General features: G+C 43.9%; 1 protein-coding gene across 1 annotated transcript in view; it reads right to left on the bottom strand.

Moving 5' to 3' along the window:
• Positions 1-1,115: 1,115 nt before the first annotated feature.
• The window catches only part of EED (embryonic ectoderm development), a 967,389-nt gene continuing 946,238 nt past the window's right edge, over positions 1,116-22,266 (bottom strand). Inside the window, exon 11 of the mRNA XM_044072008.1 lies at positions 1,116-1,408. Coding sequence (XP_043927943.1) covers positions 1,282-1,408 — 127 coding nt within the window. The 3' untranslated portion in view covers positions 1,116-1,281. The remainder of the gene's footprint in view (positions 1,409-22,266) is intronic.

Here is a 22,266-nt window from a genome sequence, read left to right as displayed (position 1 = left end):
TGGGATTATTTTGATCTTAGCAAGCATTACAAAACTGAGGTTTAAGACACTCATACTGAAAAATCACAAAATTAACCAGTCTTTTGAATCAGACTCTGCCTACAAAAGGAAAGGCTATTCTAAATTAAGCCCGTTTTAAGCGTTACAAGGCAAGAAGGTTGTTTTTGAACTCTTAACTTGTACTCAGTGCTATGGAACAGACTACCTACTTACTCTATCTTGTTGAGGTGTATCTGAAGGTTTCTTGTTTGACTTGCTACAGAAAGGTGGCAGAACATATTTTGTCACTTGACATGGTGGTAACTGGCTGGGGAATTTCTGCTTTGCCTGACTTTACCGTTGGCTATTTGCAGCATGGATACTGTCTTTAATGGTGAGAAAATTGAGAAAAATGAATTATTAGCTACAGCTGCCTTAACAGGTCATTCTTTTAACATGACAAGAGAGGAAGCTTCTAAATGGAATAATTACAAGAAATCAGAAGAGACGATAGTTAAAACATTCAGAGTTGATAATGGGTAAAACATCTCTATTGCTAAACAAATTAGTTTGGCTTAGCCTTCTGACACTATTTACAGGTTACTAACTCCAACCCACCTCGGCTTTCAAGAAATTCAGTTGTGCCATCACATTCTCCATCATGGACATAAAAAAAAAAAAAATCTGGTGAGACTTGTTTCTACTTCCAAGATAACAATCTTCAGTCTACCACCATTTAGTTTAAACTTTATAAGTTTTTACAGGATATCATGTATTTTGCACATTAACTAATATTCTCTCAAAAAACTCACATATTTCACATTTTTTTCAACACTGAGCTTACTTGATGGTAAAATCCACTGTCCAGGATTCAGCTAACATTTTGTCCACTACTCTTTGCCAGAGGTGCCAAAATGTGAAACATTTGCTCTAACTCTTCAACAGGAAAGCTGGGCAGCCACATAATAAAAGTGCTAATCATTATTCACTTCTGAAAACAAGTACTGCTAAGTGTACACCATCGCTACAGTTTCATACATGGTTTTGAAGGATGCTGGTACTTTTGAGTAAAATTCCTGCATAACTTAACAGGATTTCCATCTCCATAAATATAAGAAATTAATACACAGACAAAATACAGTTTTATAAAAAAATATATATTTATGAAAAGCAGTATAATAAGGACAAAAAGCAACACAAAATACACAACATACTACAAAAACAGATTGGATCATTAGTAAAAGTTAGACAATTTTGCATCTGTACATAGAGAGAACATATTCAAACAAATAGGCAATGCATTCAATGAAGTCTATCCCAGCGCCAGATGGTAGCATCATCACAGACGGCTATGAGGATACTGCTGTCTCTACTAAAACTGGTCTGTCGAATGGCAGAAATGCACTTTGGATGAGTCAATATTGTTGGCCTAGAAGGAACACAAAACATTTCTCATTTTTAGGTAAGACAAAAAAAATATTTAAGACAAGACTTTTTTTAAAATCTCAGTATGCCATTTTCCCCACTGCCGGGCAAATCATATGCTGCATCCCCGAGAAACCAGTTATCTCAGTCTTCATGGACTAGGGCTGTTCCTGGTAGTGGGGGTGAACAGCCAGATCAGGAATGACTACCTTTCTACTAAAGCTGACCACATGGAAGAAATGTTACATATCCAGGACAGTGCCATCTTGAGTGTTCAATGATTATTATGAACTAGTGACCTAATCCCTTCCCATAGAAGAGGACATAGTGCGTCAAAGCAGGGAATGCAACATTAGGTTTAGGATGCATGCATGTTTTCATGTAGACACCAATCCTGATAACAGCTTACAATGGTACCTAAAATTATGAACACAGCACATTCAAGTACAACTGCAGCCCCCCCCACCCAGCTTCTGTCAAGAGTCATCAATGTTTCAGACTGTGCTGCATTCCTCCCATAGCATGGGAAAATGGGATAGCTGGCATTCCTCCCATAACATGGGAAAATGGGAAAGCTGGCATAGGTTGTTCACTCACCCTGTTAAGCTGGCTCCTTCAACATACAGACTATTAACTGATCCTGGGTTGTCTAGGTCACAGTCAGGATTCCAAACCACTGTGACACAGCCAAGACTAAATCAGTATTGTGCTTTGTTATAAAATGGTATATCCCAGAGTGCAAAGACTGTGCTTGGGACAAAATGCTGTACATAGTTATAACTGTTGTGTAAATGCTGGCAAACAAAGTATCTAACATAACAAGCACCACTATCATTAAGCTAAATGCTCTGAGTGAAAAGAATAAGTTAGATGGCAGCATCCAATATTGAATGTAGCACCAGACACAGACATAACAGAAGGTGAGCATTCTGCCTACTGATGCCACCTAAGTGCACTTGCACAAGAAGAGGCATGATCATCTGGAAGTCATCACCTATATAATTTGATAAAATAAATGTGCTTGTTGATTATGTTAAGATCCAAAATTTGACAGAAGTTGCCATCTCCGTCAGAAGCAAAAACAGACAGGAGTAAAATGTGTGGTCATATTTCAAATAAAAGACAGCCTCTGAGAAGCATGATTTGGGACTATACCTATAGATCTCAACTCATCTCCTCAACCCACCATAATCACATTGAGAACCAAAAGCAGCTTAGTCATGGATCTCCAAACTGCAACTTAAAGAACTGCTTCTCTCAAAAAAAAAAAAAAAGTCCTGGACAACAGAGTCAGGACTTTGACTGCTGGGTCACTAAAGTGGTCTTCTTACAGATTCATAGCCTAGTACCTACATATGAACCTATCAGCCCAAGGGCCTAAGTAAGCCTAACCAACAAGGTTCCCTGGCTAACGCCACCCAAGAAATTTATTTTCCTGTGCCCGTCGAGCAGAGCCACAGAAGTGATCCCTGGGCTGTATTTCCTATTTCCCATCCACTTATCAAGATTTTTATTGAAGAGTGTTATTGAGGAACTTTGCTTGACATAGATGGGTAGCTTGTTCCTGAGTATAGGAAGTCTCTGGGGCAGGAATCTATCCCTCCAGCGCGTCCTGTTTATTGTGGTGACAAGGTTTAGGTCCCTACAGCATGTAGCTCGGAGGGATTGGGATTTCTTTAGGTGTAGCATGTCCAACATCTCTGGGTTTGACATAGCTTTATATGTTAGGCATAGGCAGAGATCACCTTGGAGTAGGCGATATGCTACAGAGTAAAGCTGGAGTTTTTTTTGAAACGGTCAGTGTAGGGCATCTGAGGCCAGTAATCCTCTTTGTGATGTACTTCTGTGGCCTTTCCAACTGCTGCAGATGTCTTGTGAGGTACACTCCAAAAGGGGCGTTGCACTCTATAACGGGTCGGAGTGTCGAGTAGAGGGGAACAATTACCTCTTTTCCTAGATGACAGCCCTTTTATGATGAGGTGTGCCACGTAGAAGGATTTCCTGACTACTGTGGCAATGTGATTATCAAAGGAGAGACTACTGTCTACCTGGGTCCCCAGGTCTCTTATCACACATTCGGCATTAAGTAGACTGCCACCTATGTGGTAGTTCATGGGTACAGAGTTTTTACCAACGGGGATGACAAAGCACTTTTTGGCATTGAGCTTGAGGCCATGGCTCTGACACCAGGCATGTCTCAGTGAGGCCCTTCTGTAGGATATCCACATCATTTGGGGACTCAACTATGGCTCCTAGTTTACAATCATCTGCGAACTTCGCTAGCCAAAGGCCTTCTGTGTTAGCCTGTACTTCAGAGAAGTAAATACCAAACAGGAGAGGTCCCAGGACTGAACCCTGTGGTACTCCACTTGTCACTAGTTTGAAGTCAGACTTGCAGTCTACAACTTTTACAGTGTGGGTTCTGTCAGTGAGCTAACTGGCAACCCATCTTGTGACGTAGGGATTTATACCTAGTTTAGGGAGTTTATCTATAAATTCCAGAATGGCGGGTGGTGTTGAAAGCCTTGGCGAGGTCAGGATAGGCTGTGTGAACCACCTTACCATCGTCTACAGCTTTGGTGACTGCCTCAAAGAAGTCGATCAGGTTCAGGAGGCATGATCTGCCTTTCACAAACCCGAACTGGGTGGGGTCCAGAGTTTGGAGGTTACCAATGTCTTTGTTTAGGAGTTCCTTGATGATACTTTCCATGGCCTTACAGACCAGGCTCGTCAGGCTAATAGGGCAATACCTCCTGGTATCAGTGGTGGCTCCCCCTTTGTGGAGTGGGACAGCTGTTGCTGTGTGCCATTCAGTGGGCACAAAGCCTGATGTGGGACTATGATTGAACATTGTGCTTAGGTGGGGAGCCAGTTCATTCTGGAATTCATGTAAAACGCAGCTTGGGATGTTGTCCGGTCCCATGGTTGCTGTGTTTTTGGATTTAGAGAGTGCAGCTTTTACCTGCGTAGTTGTGATTACAAGGACTCTGCATTCTTCCTGTATAGATATGGGCCCTTTAGGGAGTGAGAGGGGGGTAAAGTTAGCATTGAACATATCTGCCAGGATGTTGGCAATATCAGTTGGTTCTGTAATTTTCATGCCGTTGTGCTGTAACTTAGAGCAGATCTGGGTGTTGCCATTGAGAATGACATAGCTATAGAACGCTTTGTGGTTGTCCCTAGAATCAGTGGCAATTTCGTTTTCGTAGCTAGCTTTGGAGGATCTTATAAGGGATCTCAGCTTCTTACGGAGGCTGACCAGGGAACTCCTCCAGTCATGGGATTTTACTCTCTTTTGCAAGTTTCTTCCTTCTGTTGTAGAGTTTGTTTATGGCAGGGGACCACCAGATTGGTTTCCTTTTCTTGGAGGATAGCATCTTGGTTCTGTTTGGGATAGCACGATCCATGCACTTGTGTAAGTGCTCACAGAGTGCATCTGTGTAGGATTCAGCAGTCGTAACTGTATTGTCCATCTGCATGGGTGTCATGAAGTTAGCCACTTCTGTCTTAAGAAGCATAAAGTTGGCTATGGAAATTTTTTTTACCGTTATTTCCTTAATAGGGGGGTGGCAGAATGTGGATATCTAGGGTGATTAACTTATGGTTGGATCTGACCAACGAGGAGTTGACTTCAGGTGTGGAATACTGGTTACTCATGTTACTAATGACTAGGTCTAGGATATTGTTGCCCCTGGTGGGGGTGTGGATAAGATGATCCAGGGCATTGGAATTTATGAATTCCAGAAAGCATTGAGTGAAGGAGTTGGCACAGGAGTAGTTTTCCCAGTTAATGGTGGGGTGGTTGAAATCGCCCATTATTAGGGTGTTTGGTTGAACCCTAATATTTTCCAGTATACCAAGAAAAGAGGAGTGGGAATCCTGGGGCATGGTGGGGGATCTGTAGCAAGCTACAATTTGGATTGCAGTTTTGCCCAGAGTTAGTTGCACTTGGATAATCTCAGAAGCAGTATACTGAGCAACTAGCCTGGAGGTGTGGATATCCTTAATGAATATGGACACCTCCACCTCTGGTGTTCCTATCCAGGTTAGGTGGCCTAATAATGTAGTATGAGTTATAGCCTGGTAATGCAAGGGTGCTCTCTGGAGCCTTGAACCAGGTCTCAGTCACTGCACAGATATTGTTCTCCATTTTAAGGAGTGCCTCGAGGGGGTGCATTTTGAGATTTAGACTTCTAATACTGAGTAGAATTACCCTCAGTTTTTGCTTGCCTGTTCCTGTTACGGTGGTGATTTGTCATTTGAACCTTGTCTAAAAAAGGCACTATAGGGGCAGCAAGAGCCTCAGCCAGTATCCGGAATCCCAGGGGTGACAGGTGCAGGCCATCTCTGGCACAGCATGGTGGTCTGTCGACCATGTCATCCTAGGCAGACAGATACTGGATCTCCTTAGAATGACACCAGAAGCTTAGCCAAGTGTTGAAGGCAATAATTTTTTCCTTGTACTGCGGTATGCTTCTGGGCGATGGCAGGATGCTACTCAGGGCTAGGGTCACACCTGCCTGGGCTACAAGATCGGAGACAACATTTTAATAGCTAGTACAGCAGGACTTCCTGATGCTTTAGTTTCTCAGAAACGAGTTCCTCTCGTACAGAAAGGTGGTACCATAGGGGACGCTACAGACCCAAAGTGATCGAATACTGTTTCACCTTCTGGAAGTCCTCCCTCCACACCTGGAAGTCTTGCCTAAAATGGAGTGCCACATACACCCTAGAGTCCAGGGTGGTCTTCATCTTTGAAGGAGTAGAGCTTCAGCCATGACATTTTTTGCAAACACATAACTTAAGCCTAATGTCCTAGTCATAGTGCAACACAAACTTACACTGACCCACAAGGAAGCCAGATGCAGAAGACATGAGAAGATTTTGAGTAGCCCTTTCTTGACCATAGAAAACATTTCCAGTGCCTGATCTAGGGATCTGGACAGGAAAACACTCTTTCCCATCAGAATGCCTTACAGTCATTATCAAACAAGTGGCCAGATGCACAGCATACCACCCCCCCAGCCCAGCCATTCAGGTCCCATTTCTGTGTGCTGCCCCCCCCCCCATTAAAGTAAGAATTTCTTATAAAATGTAGTAAATTGTTTGCTACAGTTTACACCCTGCCTGAATGCAGAACTATGGCGCTCAGGTTTTAGTTAAAAAAAAGTTTTTCCCATAACTTTTAAACTGTAGCAAACTCTTTGCTACAATGTAGCAAGCAGTTGCTACAGAGCAGTACAGTGTTCAGGTTTAACCGCAAATGCAAACCTTGCTTATAAAAGCCAGTATTGTATTAAAGAAATTTCAGGACTGGCTGATCACTCCCCCAACACTTTGCACCAGAGGCAGTTATCCCTCTCACCCCACCCTAGCTATGCCACTGCAGTGAGGAAATGAATCATAAATCCTCCAAGTCTCAGAAATATTGGCAGATTGATCAATTGAGTCTTTTCAAGATATACAGTTCAAGCTTGAGTGAACCCATCAAATATCTCATGAGCATCAGATGTGAGGTAAAAGGTTACTGAAACTCAGAAACAAGTATACTAGAGGTGGCAACAGGACTAGAGAAAACTGTCCAGTACTTGATCTGGCAACAAATGTATGCTCCTGCAGCTAAGAGAACAGATCCCTTCAAACACCATACATCCAATCTTGGGAGCATCCTAAAAGTCCTACTGCACCGGAATACGCAGGAATCCTTCTCTACCTAGGCTAAGATGACTTGATGGATCAGGTGGGGGGAGCTACTAAGAACAGTCCTTGTTTGTAAGTATTACGATAAGGACATGCTGAGTCGCACAAGAGACCCCACTCTCCTCAGGTTCAAGCTAGTCACAAGCATACTCCAAAAGCTCAACTATGGAAAGTGTCATGTTGGCACTTCATGAAGCATCCCCCTAAAGATGGCTGCCAGGGAGCAACTCTGACAATCTGTCACTCCCTGTAGTGAAGGGCAAATGCAGTACACTTAATTTCCTTACTATTCAATGGGAGAAACAACATGCAAAGACCACAAGGTCATCTCAGAGATACACTTGCCTTCAGGGGAGGTGTGACTGCAGCCTGCTCTTTATTTCCAGTCTTTTCCAGGTGGGATGTGACCTCATAAGGGACTCCAATGCCAATCACTGAGCTATGCATTTTCAAAAGTTACCATCCTATGAGAGTTAAGCAGCCATTTAAACTTTTCTCTTCTACATGCACCTGAACTAGAAAATGGCATTTTCAGTGTATGGTGTCATACTCTTTCCCCATGTAGTCCATTTCTAAAGCAACTCTTGGCTCATGATTCAGCGGTCTCAAGCACACTCTGAAGGCTTTATTTTTTTTTGGGGCACTTGCAGTGGGGAATTTTCCATGGTGAATGTCTAGACGGAGATCTGAACAGTGTTACATTTACAAAAGAAATGGGGGAGGCAGAACACAACCTCTAGCCCAGTTTGTGATGCCAAGAAAAGTGTCAACCGAAGATGCATGCACCTTCAAGGTCTGTGATTAAAAAAAAAAATAAGTAAATAAACAGGAAGTGCAGAAGTAAAAATCACAAGTTATGTACACAGTAGAGGTCCTTCCAATGGCATACCTTAATAGCCTAGTTTTATACTTGGTTTCAGTTAAAATGCAGAAATTTCTCCACATGCGAGCACACTGATTTTCAAGTCTGATAACTACCATACTGTAAACAGGCAGAATTAAGGAGAAAGGCAATTGTCTGTCTTCTACAATAATTCACACAGCATAAAACATTTTGAAGTTGAGGTCATGAGACTTTGAAAGCAGAAACTTCAGAGACACAAATTCACAAAAATATCTCAAAACAAACCCATTAAATATACATGCAGTAGCTCACTACTAAGTCAGGATGCATGAACATCTAGCTGAAACAGGGCAATAAAAAGCCAGTTTCTAGTAATATCAGATCACAGAATATCCTGCAAATTTCAAAGCAGTTTCTACAAATGTTCCTCTACAACCTAGAATGCCAGTGGTAATAACCCCCTGCAGTTGAATGAAAGGCAGTGCCATTATTTTCTTTCCCACTAAAAGCTTCAGAAGTAGCTGCACTGGATGGAGAAAAAGAATGCAAGACTGCCAAAAAGGATTAATCGAAAGGTGAAGGATCAAAAACATGGGCATTCTGTTAAAGAAAAACCTGAAAGCCTACTCTTGTCTGTTATGTTTGCTGACTGGCATGGTCTAGAAAAAAAAAAAGGATAGGTGAATAGGGTTCTTCCACATAACTATAGCCATTATGAACACAAATGGAGTATAAAAAAGAAGTTATGTACTCACCATAACATTCCATGTTTGTCCTTGATCTCGCCTTCCTTCTTGCTGGTTGGGTTCGGAGCCGATCCTCGGCTCTGACTCTGCCACATTCTAAAGCTCGAGAGCTTGCACCAGCTCGAGGCTAGACCCTATCCCAACATGCCTAGCGAGAGTTACCCAGATCTCATTTGTGATAACCCATAATACTAGACTATAATGTTTAAATACAGACAAACATATATAAATTATACATATACCTATATACCTATCTATCTATCTCTATATATCTATCTCTCTCTCTCTCTATCTATACATATATATATATATGTGTATATATATATATATATATATATATATATATATATATATATATATATATATATCCCAAGACAGTAGCAAAAGGACTCAGTCTATCCAACTCATAAGGCAGGAAGGGAATCACAGCCTATGTAGTCAAATGACAGATTATTCCTCTTGATCTTCCAGGAAGGGGGAAGGAGAGTGGGATGCAAGAAGGAAGGCGAGATCAAGGACAACAAACATGGAATGTTATGGAGAGTACATAACTTCTTTATGTTATGTTGTCCTTATCTTGTCTTCTTTCTTGTTGTTGGTTGGGACCGTGCCCCCAGAACCACCTTCTTGGGCGGCTCAATGGAATAGACTCTTCAGGACCGTGGAACCAAAGGATGCCCTGCTCCAGGAGGCCACATCTACTTTGTAATGACTGATGAAGGTATGGGTATTAACCCACGTAGCTGCCATACAAATGGAGTCTAAAGGCAGTCTGGTCTGAAAGGCAGTAGAGGTAGACGAGGCGCCCTAGTTGAGTGTCCTCGAATTTTTCCTGGCAGTTGCTTGCGTTGTGAATTCTAGACATAAGTGATGGTGTCTGAAAGCCATTTTGATAAAGTTACTTTTGAGACTGAAGTTCCCTTTCAGTTTTCTGCAAAGGGTACAAACAATTGGTCAGATTTTCTGAATTCTTTTGTCCTGTGCAAGTAAAAATATAACTGTTTATAAACATTCAGTTGGTGGCGTTTATATTCTGCCTTGTTGCCATGATTAGGGAAGAATACAGGTAGTTCCACTGATTGATTCAGATTGAACTCTGAGCAAACTTTTGGTAGGAAGGAGGGGTTGGTTCTGAGAGAAATCCTATCTTTGTGAAAAATAAGGTAAGGGGGACGAATGGATACAGCTTGTAATTCTAACTGCCATTAACTCAGCTAGGAGGGTAAGAAAATAGTTTTCCAAGTCAAGAATTTAAGAGAACAAGTAGTAGTCGGTTCGAAAGGAGGAAGAATCAAGGCAGCTAGGACTAAGTTTAGATCCCAAGGAGGAGGTGGTTCTCTTATTGGGGATCTCAAGAGGATAGTACCTTTTAGTAAAGCTTTGCAAAAGCTGTGGGACATAACACTGGAACCCATTTCTCCCAAATGAAAATTGGAAATAGCAGCCAGCTGGACTCTGATAGTTGCTGCTGCTCCTTGGTTAAAGGTTTCAGCGAGAAATTTGAGGATCTTTGAAATAGGTGCAGTAAAAGGGTCAATACTATTTTTGGCTGCTCAACAAGAGAACCGCTTACATTTGCTAGTATAAAGTTCTCGTTGAGCATTTGTGAGAGGAAATTAAAATATGTTGTACTGCTGAGGCGATGTCAGAAAGCCTGGCTAAGACAGGAAGTGGAGGAACCAAGCTGTCAGCTTGAGGGTCTGTATGGAAGGATTGAGCGTACCCGAATGATGCACCAGGGGATCTGGAACTGGGTCCAGGATCCAAGGCTCCTCCTGGAGATGGGGCCATAAGAAAGGGAAAGTACAGTTGTGTACACTTAACATAAATGTAGATGTTCGAGCGTATTCACTGTTGCAGTCATTACACATTTGGGTAACCTGCTGGCAGGTTGCCCTCAGTCGGCCTGAATAACAAAGTCTTGGGTCCTGTGTCGGTTGCTGTCTCCTCTTCCATGACGTCAGGTCGTCAGGGGTATAAAAACATGCAGCCGACGCCATTTTATTCAGTTTTTCCGGCCCCAGATGTCAGGTGCAAACAGGGAGCAAAAAAAAAAAAAAAAAAAGTAAACCGTAAATATATAAATACACTTTTAGAAACAAACTTTACTTTCAACTAAAAGCAAATACACCACAAAGGCTTTTGAGTATAGTGAAGGAAAGTAAAGGTATAGAAAGGGGGATGGCAGGTGGGTAACCCGGACTGCAACAGTGAATACACGCAAACATCTACATTTATGGTAAGTGTACACAACTGTACTATGTTCTTCGTGTTTCACTGTTGCATTCATTACATTTAGGTAGAATCCCAAAGCTATGGATGGGAGGACTGAACTAAACAGCATTGGGAGCGGCTATAAGGCCCTGCAGGACTGCAGTGGCAAAGCCTGCCCTGGATTTGGAGAAGAGAGGTAAATGATGCTTTGTGAAGGTATGAACAGAGCTCCAAGTAGCAGCTTCTAGAATGTCTTTGGTTGGAACCCCTCTGAGAAAAGCTGCTGAAGTAGAGGCAGCCCTGGTGGAATGTGATCTGATCCCCTTGGGCACCGGTTTACCATGGTGCAAATAGCAGAAACGAATGCAGTGGCTTTATCCATTTAGAAATTGTCTGCTTTGATACAGCCTTCCCTCTCTGACCCTGCAGCAAATGCTACCAGTAGTTGCTCAGACTTTCTTAGAGATTTGGTCCTATTTAGGTAGAATCTATGTACATCCAATGAATGCAAAATCCACTCCCCCTTTTTCTGCGGACTTGGGTAAAATGTTGGTAGGTGAATGGTCTGGTTAAGAGCCACACTGGATATTACCTTAGGCAATAAAAGAAGGATTGGTCCTGAGGGACGCCCTGTCCGGGTAAAATATAATAAAAGGTTCCACTACCATGACAGCCTGTAGTTCTGAAACCCTTCTTGCTGAAGTGACTGCCAAAAGAAAAGCTGTTTTCCAAGATAAAAATTTTATATCTGCAGTAGTTGCTGGTTCAAAAGGAAGCAGGGTGAGTTTTTTCAGCACAAAATTGAGGTCCTATGCAGGAGTTGGTGCTCTTCTGGGAGGCCTTACATTTTTGGCCCCTCTAAGATACTGTTTAAGCAGAGGATGAGAAAGGAGGGGAGGGAGGATCTGTGTTGTAAAGAGCCTAGATGGCAGATGCATGGATTTTTATTGAAGAAAAAGATAGGCCCTTGTCAAGCATCTCAATCAAATATTGTACAATTTGAGGAATATTGGGCTTTGCTGCATCTATTCCTTGTGCTTGGTTCCAAGCACAGAATCTCTTCCATTTATCAGCATAAGATTTTCTAGTACTAGGCCTTCTGGCTTCCAAAATGACATCCATCACAAATTTACTGAGAGGTGGTGTTTGAATAATTAGTTGATTAGCCATGCTGCAAGATTCAGAGTTTGGAGTTGAGTGTGCAGAATTTGATAGTTCTGCTGAGACAGTAGACGAGGTATTTGAGGCAAGTACCATGGAGGAAAGTGAGACATATTCCTTAGAAGCGGGTACCAGTGCTGGCGGGGCCAGTCCGGAGCAATTAGAATCATTTTTGTTTTTTCCTGTCTGACTTTCAGTAAGACCTTGGAGAGTAGAGGCAGAGGGGGAAGGCATATACCGATAGGTTTTTCCAACTGAAGGACAGAGCATCCACTTTCCATGCTTTTTTGTGATGAGTTCTTGTGCAGAATTTGTCCAACTGATAATTTTGGGGAGAGGCAAACAGATCTATGCCTGGGCTCTCCCATTTCTGTGTTAACATGCCGAAGATTTGTGGACCCAGTTTCCATTTGTGCGGGTCCATCAGATTTCTGCTCAGGTTGTCTGCCAGAGTATTTTGCTTTCCTGGCAGGAATTGAGCTTGAAGATGTATTTGGTAAGTCAAGGCTGTGTTCCACAAAGCCATGGCTAGTCTGCAAAGGGGGTAGGAATGTATACCCCCCCCCCCCGCTTGTTTATGTACCACATAACTGTGGTGTTGTCCCATCTTTATCAGTAGTTGTCCTGGATGAAGTAAGTCCTTGAAGGCTGCCAGAGCATTCTGAACAGCTAGCATCTCTTTCTGGTTGATATGCAGATGCATTTGGTTTGGGCTCCATTTGCCCTGAATGCATCTCCTTGCCAGGTGGGCCCCCCAGGCATAATCTGATGCGCCTGTAGTTAGGGTTTGGGTGGCAGGGGGTAGAGTGAATGACAGTCCCTTGTTTTGGAGACATGTCTCTGCCCACCAAAGGAACTCTTGTTGTAGGCAGGGAATGAGAGGAATCATTATTTCCAGGCTATGACAATGTTGACCCATAAACGTTTTAGGTGCCATTGAAGTTTCCTCATATGCAGTCTCGCATATGGAATTAGTAGAATGCAGGATGCCATGAACCCCAAAGCCTGCAGAATTTGTCTTGCAGATAACTGGGTTTTTGTTGCCAGTTGTTTGAAGTATGCTGTCAGTTGCCTTTGTTTGTCTGGCGTGAGATAAGCCATCTGGGCAGTTGTATTCAAGCTTCCACCCAGGAATGTAATTATTTGTGAGGGTACCAGTTGTGATTTCTTTTCGTTTATGGTGTACCTTAGGCATGCTAGAAGCCTTTTTACAAACGCCAGATGTTGAAGAGGAGTGTCCTTGTCCTCTGCTTGAATGAAACAATCGTCCAGATAAGGATAAATGTGAATGCTTCTTTGTCTGCAGAATGCAATTACTGGTGCCAGGCACTTTGTAAAGACCCTGGGTGCAGTAGATATAAGCCAAAGGGCAGTGCAGAGAATTGGTAATGCAAAAAACCTGCTTTGAAGCGGAAGTATCTTCTGCACGATTCCCTTATTGAGATATGCAGGTATGCCTCTTTTAAGTCTAGAGTTATTAACCAAGCATTCCTGCCTAGCATAGGCAGTAGCTGTTGTAAAGTCAGCATTTTGAATTTTGGAATGTCCAGGAACATGTTCAAAATCGATAAGTCCAGTATTGGACGCCATGAATTGTCTTTTCTGGGTACCAGGAAAAGTCTTGAATAAAAACCTTGTCCTTTTTCCTTTTCTGGTACCGGTTGAATAGCCCCCATATCCATGAGGGACCTGACTTGTTTCTGGGCCTCTGCCCACTGGTTTTGTGGCAAATCCGGCCATCCGTTTGGAAATGGCAAAGTATGGAAATGAAATCTGTACCCCTGGGATACTATGTTTAATACCAGCTTGTCCTGGGTAATTAACTGCCAATTTTGAGCATGAAGTGCTAGTTTTCCCCCCCAAGGGGGCTGCCAAAAGATTAAGTGCTTGGTGATGGTAGAGGAAAGTCATTGAGACTGCTTACTGTAGTGTTGTGCTTTGTTTCCTCCAGATTTGGAGGTGGAGGCACCCCATTTCTTTGACCTGTAAGAACCCTGTGATTGGTATCGGGAGTCTTTTGAGTGCCTAGATTTGCCCTGAGTGGCTCTGTTGGACACAGGAAAGGACCAATTTTTAGTAGGCCAGTGCCTACTGAACTTGGGTGGCTGCACTTGCAAGAAATCTTTTACAGTCTGCATAGATTTAGCTTTGTCTTCCACTTTCTTTAAAACCTCCTCTGCCTTATTACCAAACAGAGTATCATGCTGCAAAGGGGCATCCAACAATTTAGCTTTAACATAAGGCAGATTTTGCTCCTTGAGCCAGGCATGCCTTCTAATCACAGATCCAGTAACGGCGGCCCTACAAGAGGCCTCCAAGGAATCAAAACCACATTGCAAAGTATGCTTTCCAACCTGTTCTGCTGAATGCAATAATTCCTGTCACTATTTTCCACACAATCAGAAATCAACAATTTTTTGTTTCAGTAAGCCCATAACATGCTGTTGATATTTAAGCATATGAAACTGTCAGTTTAAAGCCCTGATTGCCAAGGTTGCAGAAGTATAAATCTTCTTACCCCATCTATCCAGCGTCCTGGAATCTCTATCAGAAGGGGTAGGATTTTTGGCTGTAGAGGCCTTTACACCTTTGTGACCCCGAGAAATAGTTTCAGGGTCAGCAGGATTTTTGTAAAGAAATTTGTGGGAGTCAGGAACCCTGTAATATCTGTCTGGCTTACTAGGAGCCAGAGGCAGGGAATCAGGAGCCATGCTTGATTCCAAGAACACATCAACAATGTCTAGTACAGGAGGTATTGCCAAAGACCTATGCTATGAAGAAGGAAATCCCTAAGCCTCTTTTTTGATTCAGAGAAATCCTGACTCTCCCAGTGAAAATGTTCCCTTAAAGTATGCAAGGTCTCTCCAAGAGAGTAATCCTCAGGAGGAGATGCAGAAGGGATGGATTCCTCTGCATCAGAATCCTCATAGGGTGGAATAGAAAATTCCTGATCAAAAGAAATGGAAAAGTACAGTTTTGTACCTACCATAAATGTAGATGTCCGATAGGAATGCATCTGCAGTCTTTACAAATGGGTTGTCCTGTCGTCAGGCAGCCCTTCGGTCGGCCGGATTCCAAAGTCTGGGTCTGGCTTCGGCTGGTGTCGCACTTCACCTGACGTCATTGCGGCAGTTCTTCGGGTATAAAGGCATCAGCCGACGCCATTTTCCTCAGTGTTTCTTGCCCCAGATGCCAGGTGCCCTCTTGGATGGCTAAATTTGGATAAATGCCAAAGTTTCCAAATAGTAGAGAGCAAACACACAAAATAAGCATGTATGTACATATATACAAACAAATACACCATAATAGACCCCCCCCCAAGCTAGCTGAAGATTGGCAAATACCCTAGGAGTACCTCAGAGGGGAAGGAGGGTGGGTAATCCTGACTGCAGATGCATTCCTATCGGACTTCTACATTTATGGTAGGTACAAAACTGTACTATGTCCTTCAAGGATGCATCTGCAGTCTTTACAAATGGGTAGAATACCATAGCTAAACTAGGGGAGGAGGAAATGAGAAGAGATTATGGTGTAGTTAGGATCCCTTGCAAAACAGCAGTGGCAAAACCAGCACGAGATCTAGAGTATAGAGGTAAATTATAATGCTTGGCAAATGTATGCACGGAGGTCCAAGTAGCAGCCTCTATAATGTCCTTGGTAGCCACTCCTCGTAAGAAAGCTGTGGTAGTGGCTGTAGCCCTTGTGGAGTGAGGCCTGATGTTCTCTGGAGTCTTCTTTCCATGGCAGGAGTAACAAAATCTAATGCAATTTCCTATCCATTTGGAGATTGTCTGTTTTGAAATTAGTTTTCCTTCCTTTCCTGTTGCATATGCTACCAGAAGCTGGTCAGTTTTTCTATTGGTTTTTGTCCTGTCCAGGTAGTAGCGTAATTGTCTATGTACATCCAAGGTATGTAAGAGCCTTTCTCCCCTGTTCTGTGGGTTGGGGAAGAATGTAGGAAGGTGGATAGCCTGATTTAAAGAGACTCTGGATACCACCTTAGGCATAAATGTAGGATTTGTTCTCATGGACACTATCTTGATGGAAGATCAGGAAGGGTTGTACTGCCATTAATGCCTGTAGTTCAGAGACCCTTCTTGCTGAAGTTATTGCCAGCAGGAAAGCAGTCTTCCAGGATAAGTATTGTAATTCTGCTGTTGCTGCTGGTTCGAAAGGGGGAAGTGTCAGTTTTTCTAGCACAAAGTTCAAGTCCCATGCTGGCAATGGAGGTTTCCTGGGAGGTTTTACATTTTTAATTCCTCTCAGAAACTGTCTGAGCAGAGGATGCGAGAAGACAGGAGGATCCAAGCTGTATTCTGCTGAAATAGCTGATGCATGTATCTTGGAGGAATAGGACAGGCCTGTATGGAAGAGCTCCGCCAAGTACTCCAGGATGTTGGTTCACCAGTGTCACATCTTGCCCCTTTGCAGTACTCCAGATGAGATATCTTTTCCATTTTGCTGCATAATTCTTCCTTGATGAAGGTCTACGAGCCTCCAGGATTATGTCTTTAACCCTTTGGGATAAATTTGGGTTAATTGCTGTTATGTAATGTTCCAGGCAGTTAGCTGCAGAGTTTTCAGGTTTGGATGCAGGATGTTGTAGTTGTTCTGTGTTAACAGTAATGGGATCAGGGGCAGTGTCCATATTTGTTCCCGGGACATGCTCCTCAGCAATGTATACCAATGTTGTCTTGGTCAGTCTGGAGCTATCAGAATGATCCTCGGACGTTCCTCTTTGATCTTCAGAAGCACCTTGTGCATCAAAGGAAGTGGTGGGAATGCGTATGCTATCAGGCTTTTCCAACTGAAAGATAGGGAGTCCACCTTCCAAGCAAGTGGGTGGTACGTCCTTGTGCAGAATTTCTTTAGCTGGTGATTGAGTGGGGATGCAAACAAGTCTATTTGTGGTAATCCCCATTCTGTTGTGATGGCTTTGAAGATGTCCGGATGCAGCATCCATTCGTGGGCATCTGTTGTAGTTCTGCTTAATATGTCTGCTAGAATGTTTTCCTTCCCTGGTACATAAATTGCCTGTAACTGAATGTTGTAGCTCAGAGCCACATCACATAGGTCCAGTGCCAGCCGGCATAGAGGATATGAGTGTGTGCCTCCCTGTTTGTTGATGTACCACATAACTGTGGTGTTTGTCCTTATCATCAACTGACCTTCTTGGAGAAAGGGTCTGAATGCCTGGATTGCCAATTTTACTGCCATCATTTCCTTTAGATTTATGTGCAGGTGCAGCTGGTCTTAAGTCCATAGGCCTTGAATGCACTTGCCCAGCATGTGTGCCCCCCAACCGAGGTCTGAGGCATCTGTCGTGATGGTTTGTCTTGGTTGACTTTTGCAGAAGGGCAATCCTGTGTTTGATTGGCAGGCCTGAGCCCACCATAGGAACTCTTGCTTCAGGCATGGGATCATTGGAATTTTGGTTTCTAGGCTGTGCTTGTGCTGGGACCACAAATTCTTTAGGTACCACTGTAGCTTTCTCATATGCAGCCTAGCATGAGGGACCAGTATTATGCAGGATGCCATGAAGCCTAGAGCTTGTAGCACTTTTCTTGCAGTTAGATGGTTCTGCTTTGTTAATGCCAAGAGGTAGAGAGGAAGTTGCTCTTTCTTTTCTGCAGTTAGAAATGCCATTTGTTTTGATGTGTCCAGTTCTGCACCCAGAAAGGTTATTCTTTGGGATGGAATCAGCCTTGACTTTTTTGTATTGACTGTATATCCCAGGGCTTGCAGAAGGTAAATGACTCTTTGTAAGTCTTCTGTTAGTTTGATTTTGTTGTCCGCTTGCATCAGGCAGTCGTCCAGGTAGGGATAGATTTGAATCCCCTGAAGTCTGCAATGAGCGATTACTGATGCCAGGCATTTCGTGAACACTCTGGGCGCAGTAGATAAGCCAAAGGGCAATGCTGAGAATTAATAGTGCTCTGATCCTGCAAGAAATCTGAGGTATCTTCTGCAAATTGGTCTTATGGGGACGTGCAGGTATGCCTCCTTGAGATCTAGAGTTACCAGCCAAGACTCCTTGCCCAGCATGGGAAGAAGCTGCTGTAGGGTCAGCATTTTGAATTTTGGAACAATGAGGAATGTGTTTAAAGCGGACAGGTCTAGAATAGGCCTCCATTTGTTTTCTTTTCTTGGTACCAGGAAGAGTCTGGAGTAAAATCCCTTTCCTTGCTCCATAGATGGTACCTTTTCCACAGCTCTCATTCTTAATAATTGAGATATTTGCTTTAGAGCTTCTGTCCTTTGAGTAGGTGGTAGGTTTGGCATTCCTCTCTTTCCTGGTAGAGTATGGAAATGGAACCTGTAACCTTGGTCTATAGTCTGCAAAATCCATTTTCTCTTGTAATGCAATGCCAGTTCTTTGAAAATAAGGTTAGCTTTCCGCCTAAGGGTGCTTCTAGTTGTTCCCTGGTAGGTGCCACCGCCAAGTCACTGTGATTGAGTTGTTGTAGTGGTGGTGGCTGTATCCGTGCCTCGCTGGTTGTTACCTTGCCACTGGCGTCCCTGTAGGCACCCCTGGATTGGTTTCTGCCTCTAGAGCCTATTCCTGCCTCTTTGTGCCTTAGAGGAGTCCGGAAAGGACCAATTTTGGAGGGCCAGTTCCTGCTAAACCTTGGAGGTTGAACTTGTAAGAAATCTTTCACTGTTTGTACAGATTTTGCCTTCTCTTCCATCTTTTTTAGTACCTGCTGTGCAGGGGAACCAAATAAATTGACCTTGTCCATAGGTGCATCCAAAAGCTTAGATTTGACATGGTCTGGTAATGCCTGTTCTTTCAACCATGCATGTCTCCTGATAACTGTGCCAGTCATGGCTGATCTAAAGGAAGCCTCCAGTGCATCATAGCCACATTTTAAAGAATGGTTACTAACCTGCTGTATGTCATGTACCATTTCTTGAACATACTTTTTATCTAAAGATTCTTCAGAGGACAGCTTTTTAGCCAACTGGTCAAGCATAAACTCTTGATATTGAATCATATGAAATTGGCAGTTCAAAGCTCTAGCTGACAAAGTAGCAGAAGTGTAAACTTTTTTACCCCATCTCTCTAAGGACCTGGATTCCCTTTCAGAGGGGAGGGGGTTCTTAGTAGAAGTAGCTGCTACAGCTTTAGGACCCTGGGAGATAGTCTCTGGATCTGCAAAAGGAGCCTTATATAAATGGTGATGAGTGTCCGGGACCCTGTAGAACCTATCGGGCTTAGCTGGAGCCGGAGGTAATGAATCAGGAGCAGTGCAAGCATCATTAAATGCATCATCAACAACAGAAAGAACTGGAGGTATAGCTAAAGGCCTATGCTGTGGCAAATGTAGAAAGGTCCTAAGCCTTTTTCTGGAGTCTGAGAAATCTTGGCCCTGCCACTGAAATTGTTCCCTCATAGCATGCAAGGTTTCCCCAAAGGAAAATTCCTCAGGAGGAGAGGCTGAAGGGATGGACTCTTCAGCATCAGAGTCTTCGTAAGGAGAATAAGAAGCCTCAGGAGGGTCTGTATGTTCTGAGTCATCAGAGGAATCATCTGTGGATACTGGCTCAGAGGGCTCTGCTCTAGGCCTCTTTTCTGGAGGAGGGAGAGAGACCCTGTCTGGATGAGGCTGGGCTCCACGAATTAAAGAGATGAGATCCTCAGCCAAAGAAAGCATATGGGAGCTGGTGCTGGGCCTGTGAGAGGGGGGCTTGGCAGGCACAGTTTTTGATGCTTTGGCTGCTTTAGCCCTAGCAAAGGCCTTAATAGACATAGCTGCAGGAGGCCTAGCAGCTCCACGTGCAGGGGTTGAAATATCCAGGGGAATGGTGTCTGATAAATCCTGTGAAACCGCAACAGAAGGTTGGATTTCAGAAGCCATTTCTACCAGGTTAGAAGGGGCCTCGGTAGAAGGCATGATTTCGGCTGAAGAACCGCTTGCTCGGTTTCGGCCGAAACCGAGACACTCGTGGTTTGCTTAACCGCGGTTTCGGCCGAAACCGCGGACCGCGAGTGTCGGTCCTTTCTTGCTTTTGGTAATTTGCGTAGTCGGAGGATCAGACGGCATAATATAGGCAAAATCGGAGCCGAAAATCTGTTCAGCAAACTCCGACCGGCGTCTAAGCGTCCGTCGGTTAAAAGAAGCACAGGCTAGACAAGCTGCTACGTCGTGGTCTGGGCCTAAACAATGTATGCAATAGGAGTGGAAATCTTTATGAGGTATTTGTTTCCCACAAGATAAACAGTTATTCACTTTCTCTGACATCGGCTGTGGCAAGAAAGAGTCCCCAACGGGGTACTTAGCTTTATAGAAGTCTTTGAAGTAATATTCGGTAGTAGTAATCTCTGGATCTGACCGACCGGCACTTGCGAACAGCTTCTGCTTCGGGCGCCACGCGGCAAGAAAGACTGAGGAAAATGGCGTCGGCTGATGCCTTTATACCCGAAGAACTGCCGCAATGACGTCGGGTGAAGTGCGACACTAGCCGAAGCCAGACCCAGACTTTGGAATCCGGCCGACCGAAGGGCTGCCTGACGACAGGACAACCCATTTGTAAAGACTGCAGATGCATCCTTGAAGGACATCCTGATCTTAAGATTCATAATCAGTACCTTGCCTAGGCCCCTTAGCAAAGGGGGGGGGGTTGGGAACCCCTGATCAAGGTAATTAAATCCTCAGCCATTTTGATCATCTGTTTTTTAGGCATAGGGGCCTGAGCACGTGGCTAATGCGTCTTTTTTTAGACATAGAAGTTGTTTTTCACCTTGTTTTTGTTGCTGTCGTCGGTTTAATATAAAAATGTTGATGCCTGAAAACACCCTCAGAAGCCAGTGCCTGCTCAGCGGCACCGGACCCATCCAAGGGAGAGACATCCGTGAGTTCAATACTCTGAGAATCTCGCAGCATACCGGACTCCGAATGGGTCTCGGTAGAGGCCTGCAACTCAAAAGTAGCGGGCATCAGGAGCTGCGAAGGCACCTTACTGAGTACTGGCGAACGTTCGACTGGCGTAGGAGAAGCTTCGTCAGTTTTGGACCTCGACGGTCTGTGTCTTTCTTTGTGTTTTTTATGAACTGCGGTAGTCAGATTGCGCTCAGACGACATTTCAGGATAATTAAATCTTGCACCAAAATATTTAGAAGCAAAAATATACCGACGCTTAGTGCGTTGGTTAAATCTAGCACAAAACCGACAGCAAGGCACATTGTGATCTGGGCCTAGGCAAGGAATACAGTACAAATGAAAATCCTTATGAGGTATTTGCTTCCCACAAGTAATGCAATTATTAACTTTTACTAACATCGGTAAGGAGCAAGAAAAAGTTTCCCCAAAGGGGTACTTGGCTTTAGTTTGAAGACTTCGGTTCTGAAACTCGAATACGAAAATATCAGGAGTCGACCGACCGGCACTTGCAAACTGCTTCTGCTTCGGGCACCGCGCGACAAGAAAGACTGAATAAAATGGCGTTGGCTGCATGTTTTATACCCCTGACGACCTGACGTCATGGAAGGGGAGACAACAACCGACACAGGACCCAACACTGTTATTCAGGCCAACTGATGGCAACCTGCCAGCAGATTACCCAAATGTAATGACTGCAACAGTGAAACACAAAGAGCATCCATATTTGGCAAGGCCAGTAAGGGGCAATAAGTATTACTTTGCAACCCGATTTCGCTTTCTTAAGAACCTTGGGTATTAAAGGGAAGGGGGGAAAAGCATAAAGAAGTCCCGGGGGCCAATCGTGAACAAGTGCATCCCTGGGTTGTCCTGGTGGGGGGACTAGGGAGAAATAGCTGCTGCATTTGGTATGGACTGAGGTGGCAAAAAGGTCAAAGCAAGGCTGGCCCCACTTGCGAAAAATTTGGTTCACAAAATCCTGCTTCGGGGATCACTCGTGAGGCAGATAGCCCTGCTGAGCTTGTCTGCTATCACACTGGATTTCCCTGGAATGTGGGTCGCAATCAGAAAGCGTTGGGAAGACATTGCCTACTGTCACACTCTTAGAGCCTCTCAACACAAGGGGTAGGATCTGGTTCCACCTTGTTTGTTGATGTACCACACTAGTGAAATGTTGTCCGTTTGAATTGCGATCGTCATGTAGGTAGAGAGCCCTGTAGTGCCTGCAACACCAGAACCACCACTCTCATCTCTAGGACGTTGATGTGTAAGTGGCACTCGTGTTGTTGCCAAGTTCCTTGAACAGTCTGTCCTAGAT

Source organism: Protopterus annectens, chromosome 5.part0, assembly GCF_019279795.1.
Source record: "Protopterus annectens isolate FY-2018-M chromosome 5.part0, PAN1.0, whole genome shotgun sequence".
Classification (NCBI taxonomy): Eukaryota; Metazoa; Chordata; order Ceratodontiformes; family Protopteridae; genus Protopterus; species Protopterus annectens.
The sequence above is the reverse complement of the archived record's forward strand: the minus strand, read 5'-3'. Positions and strand labels throughout refer to the sequence as shown.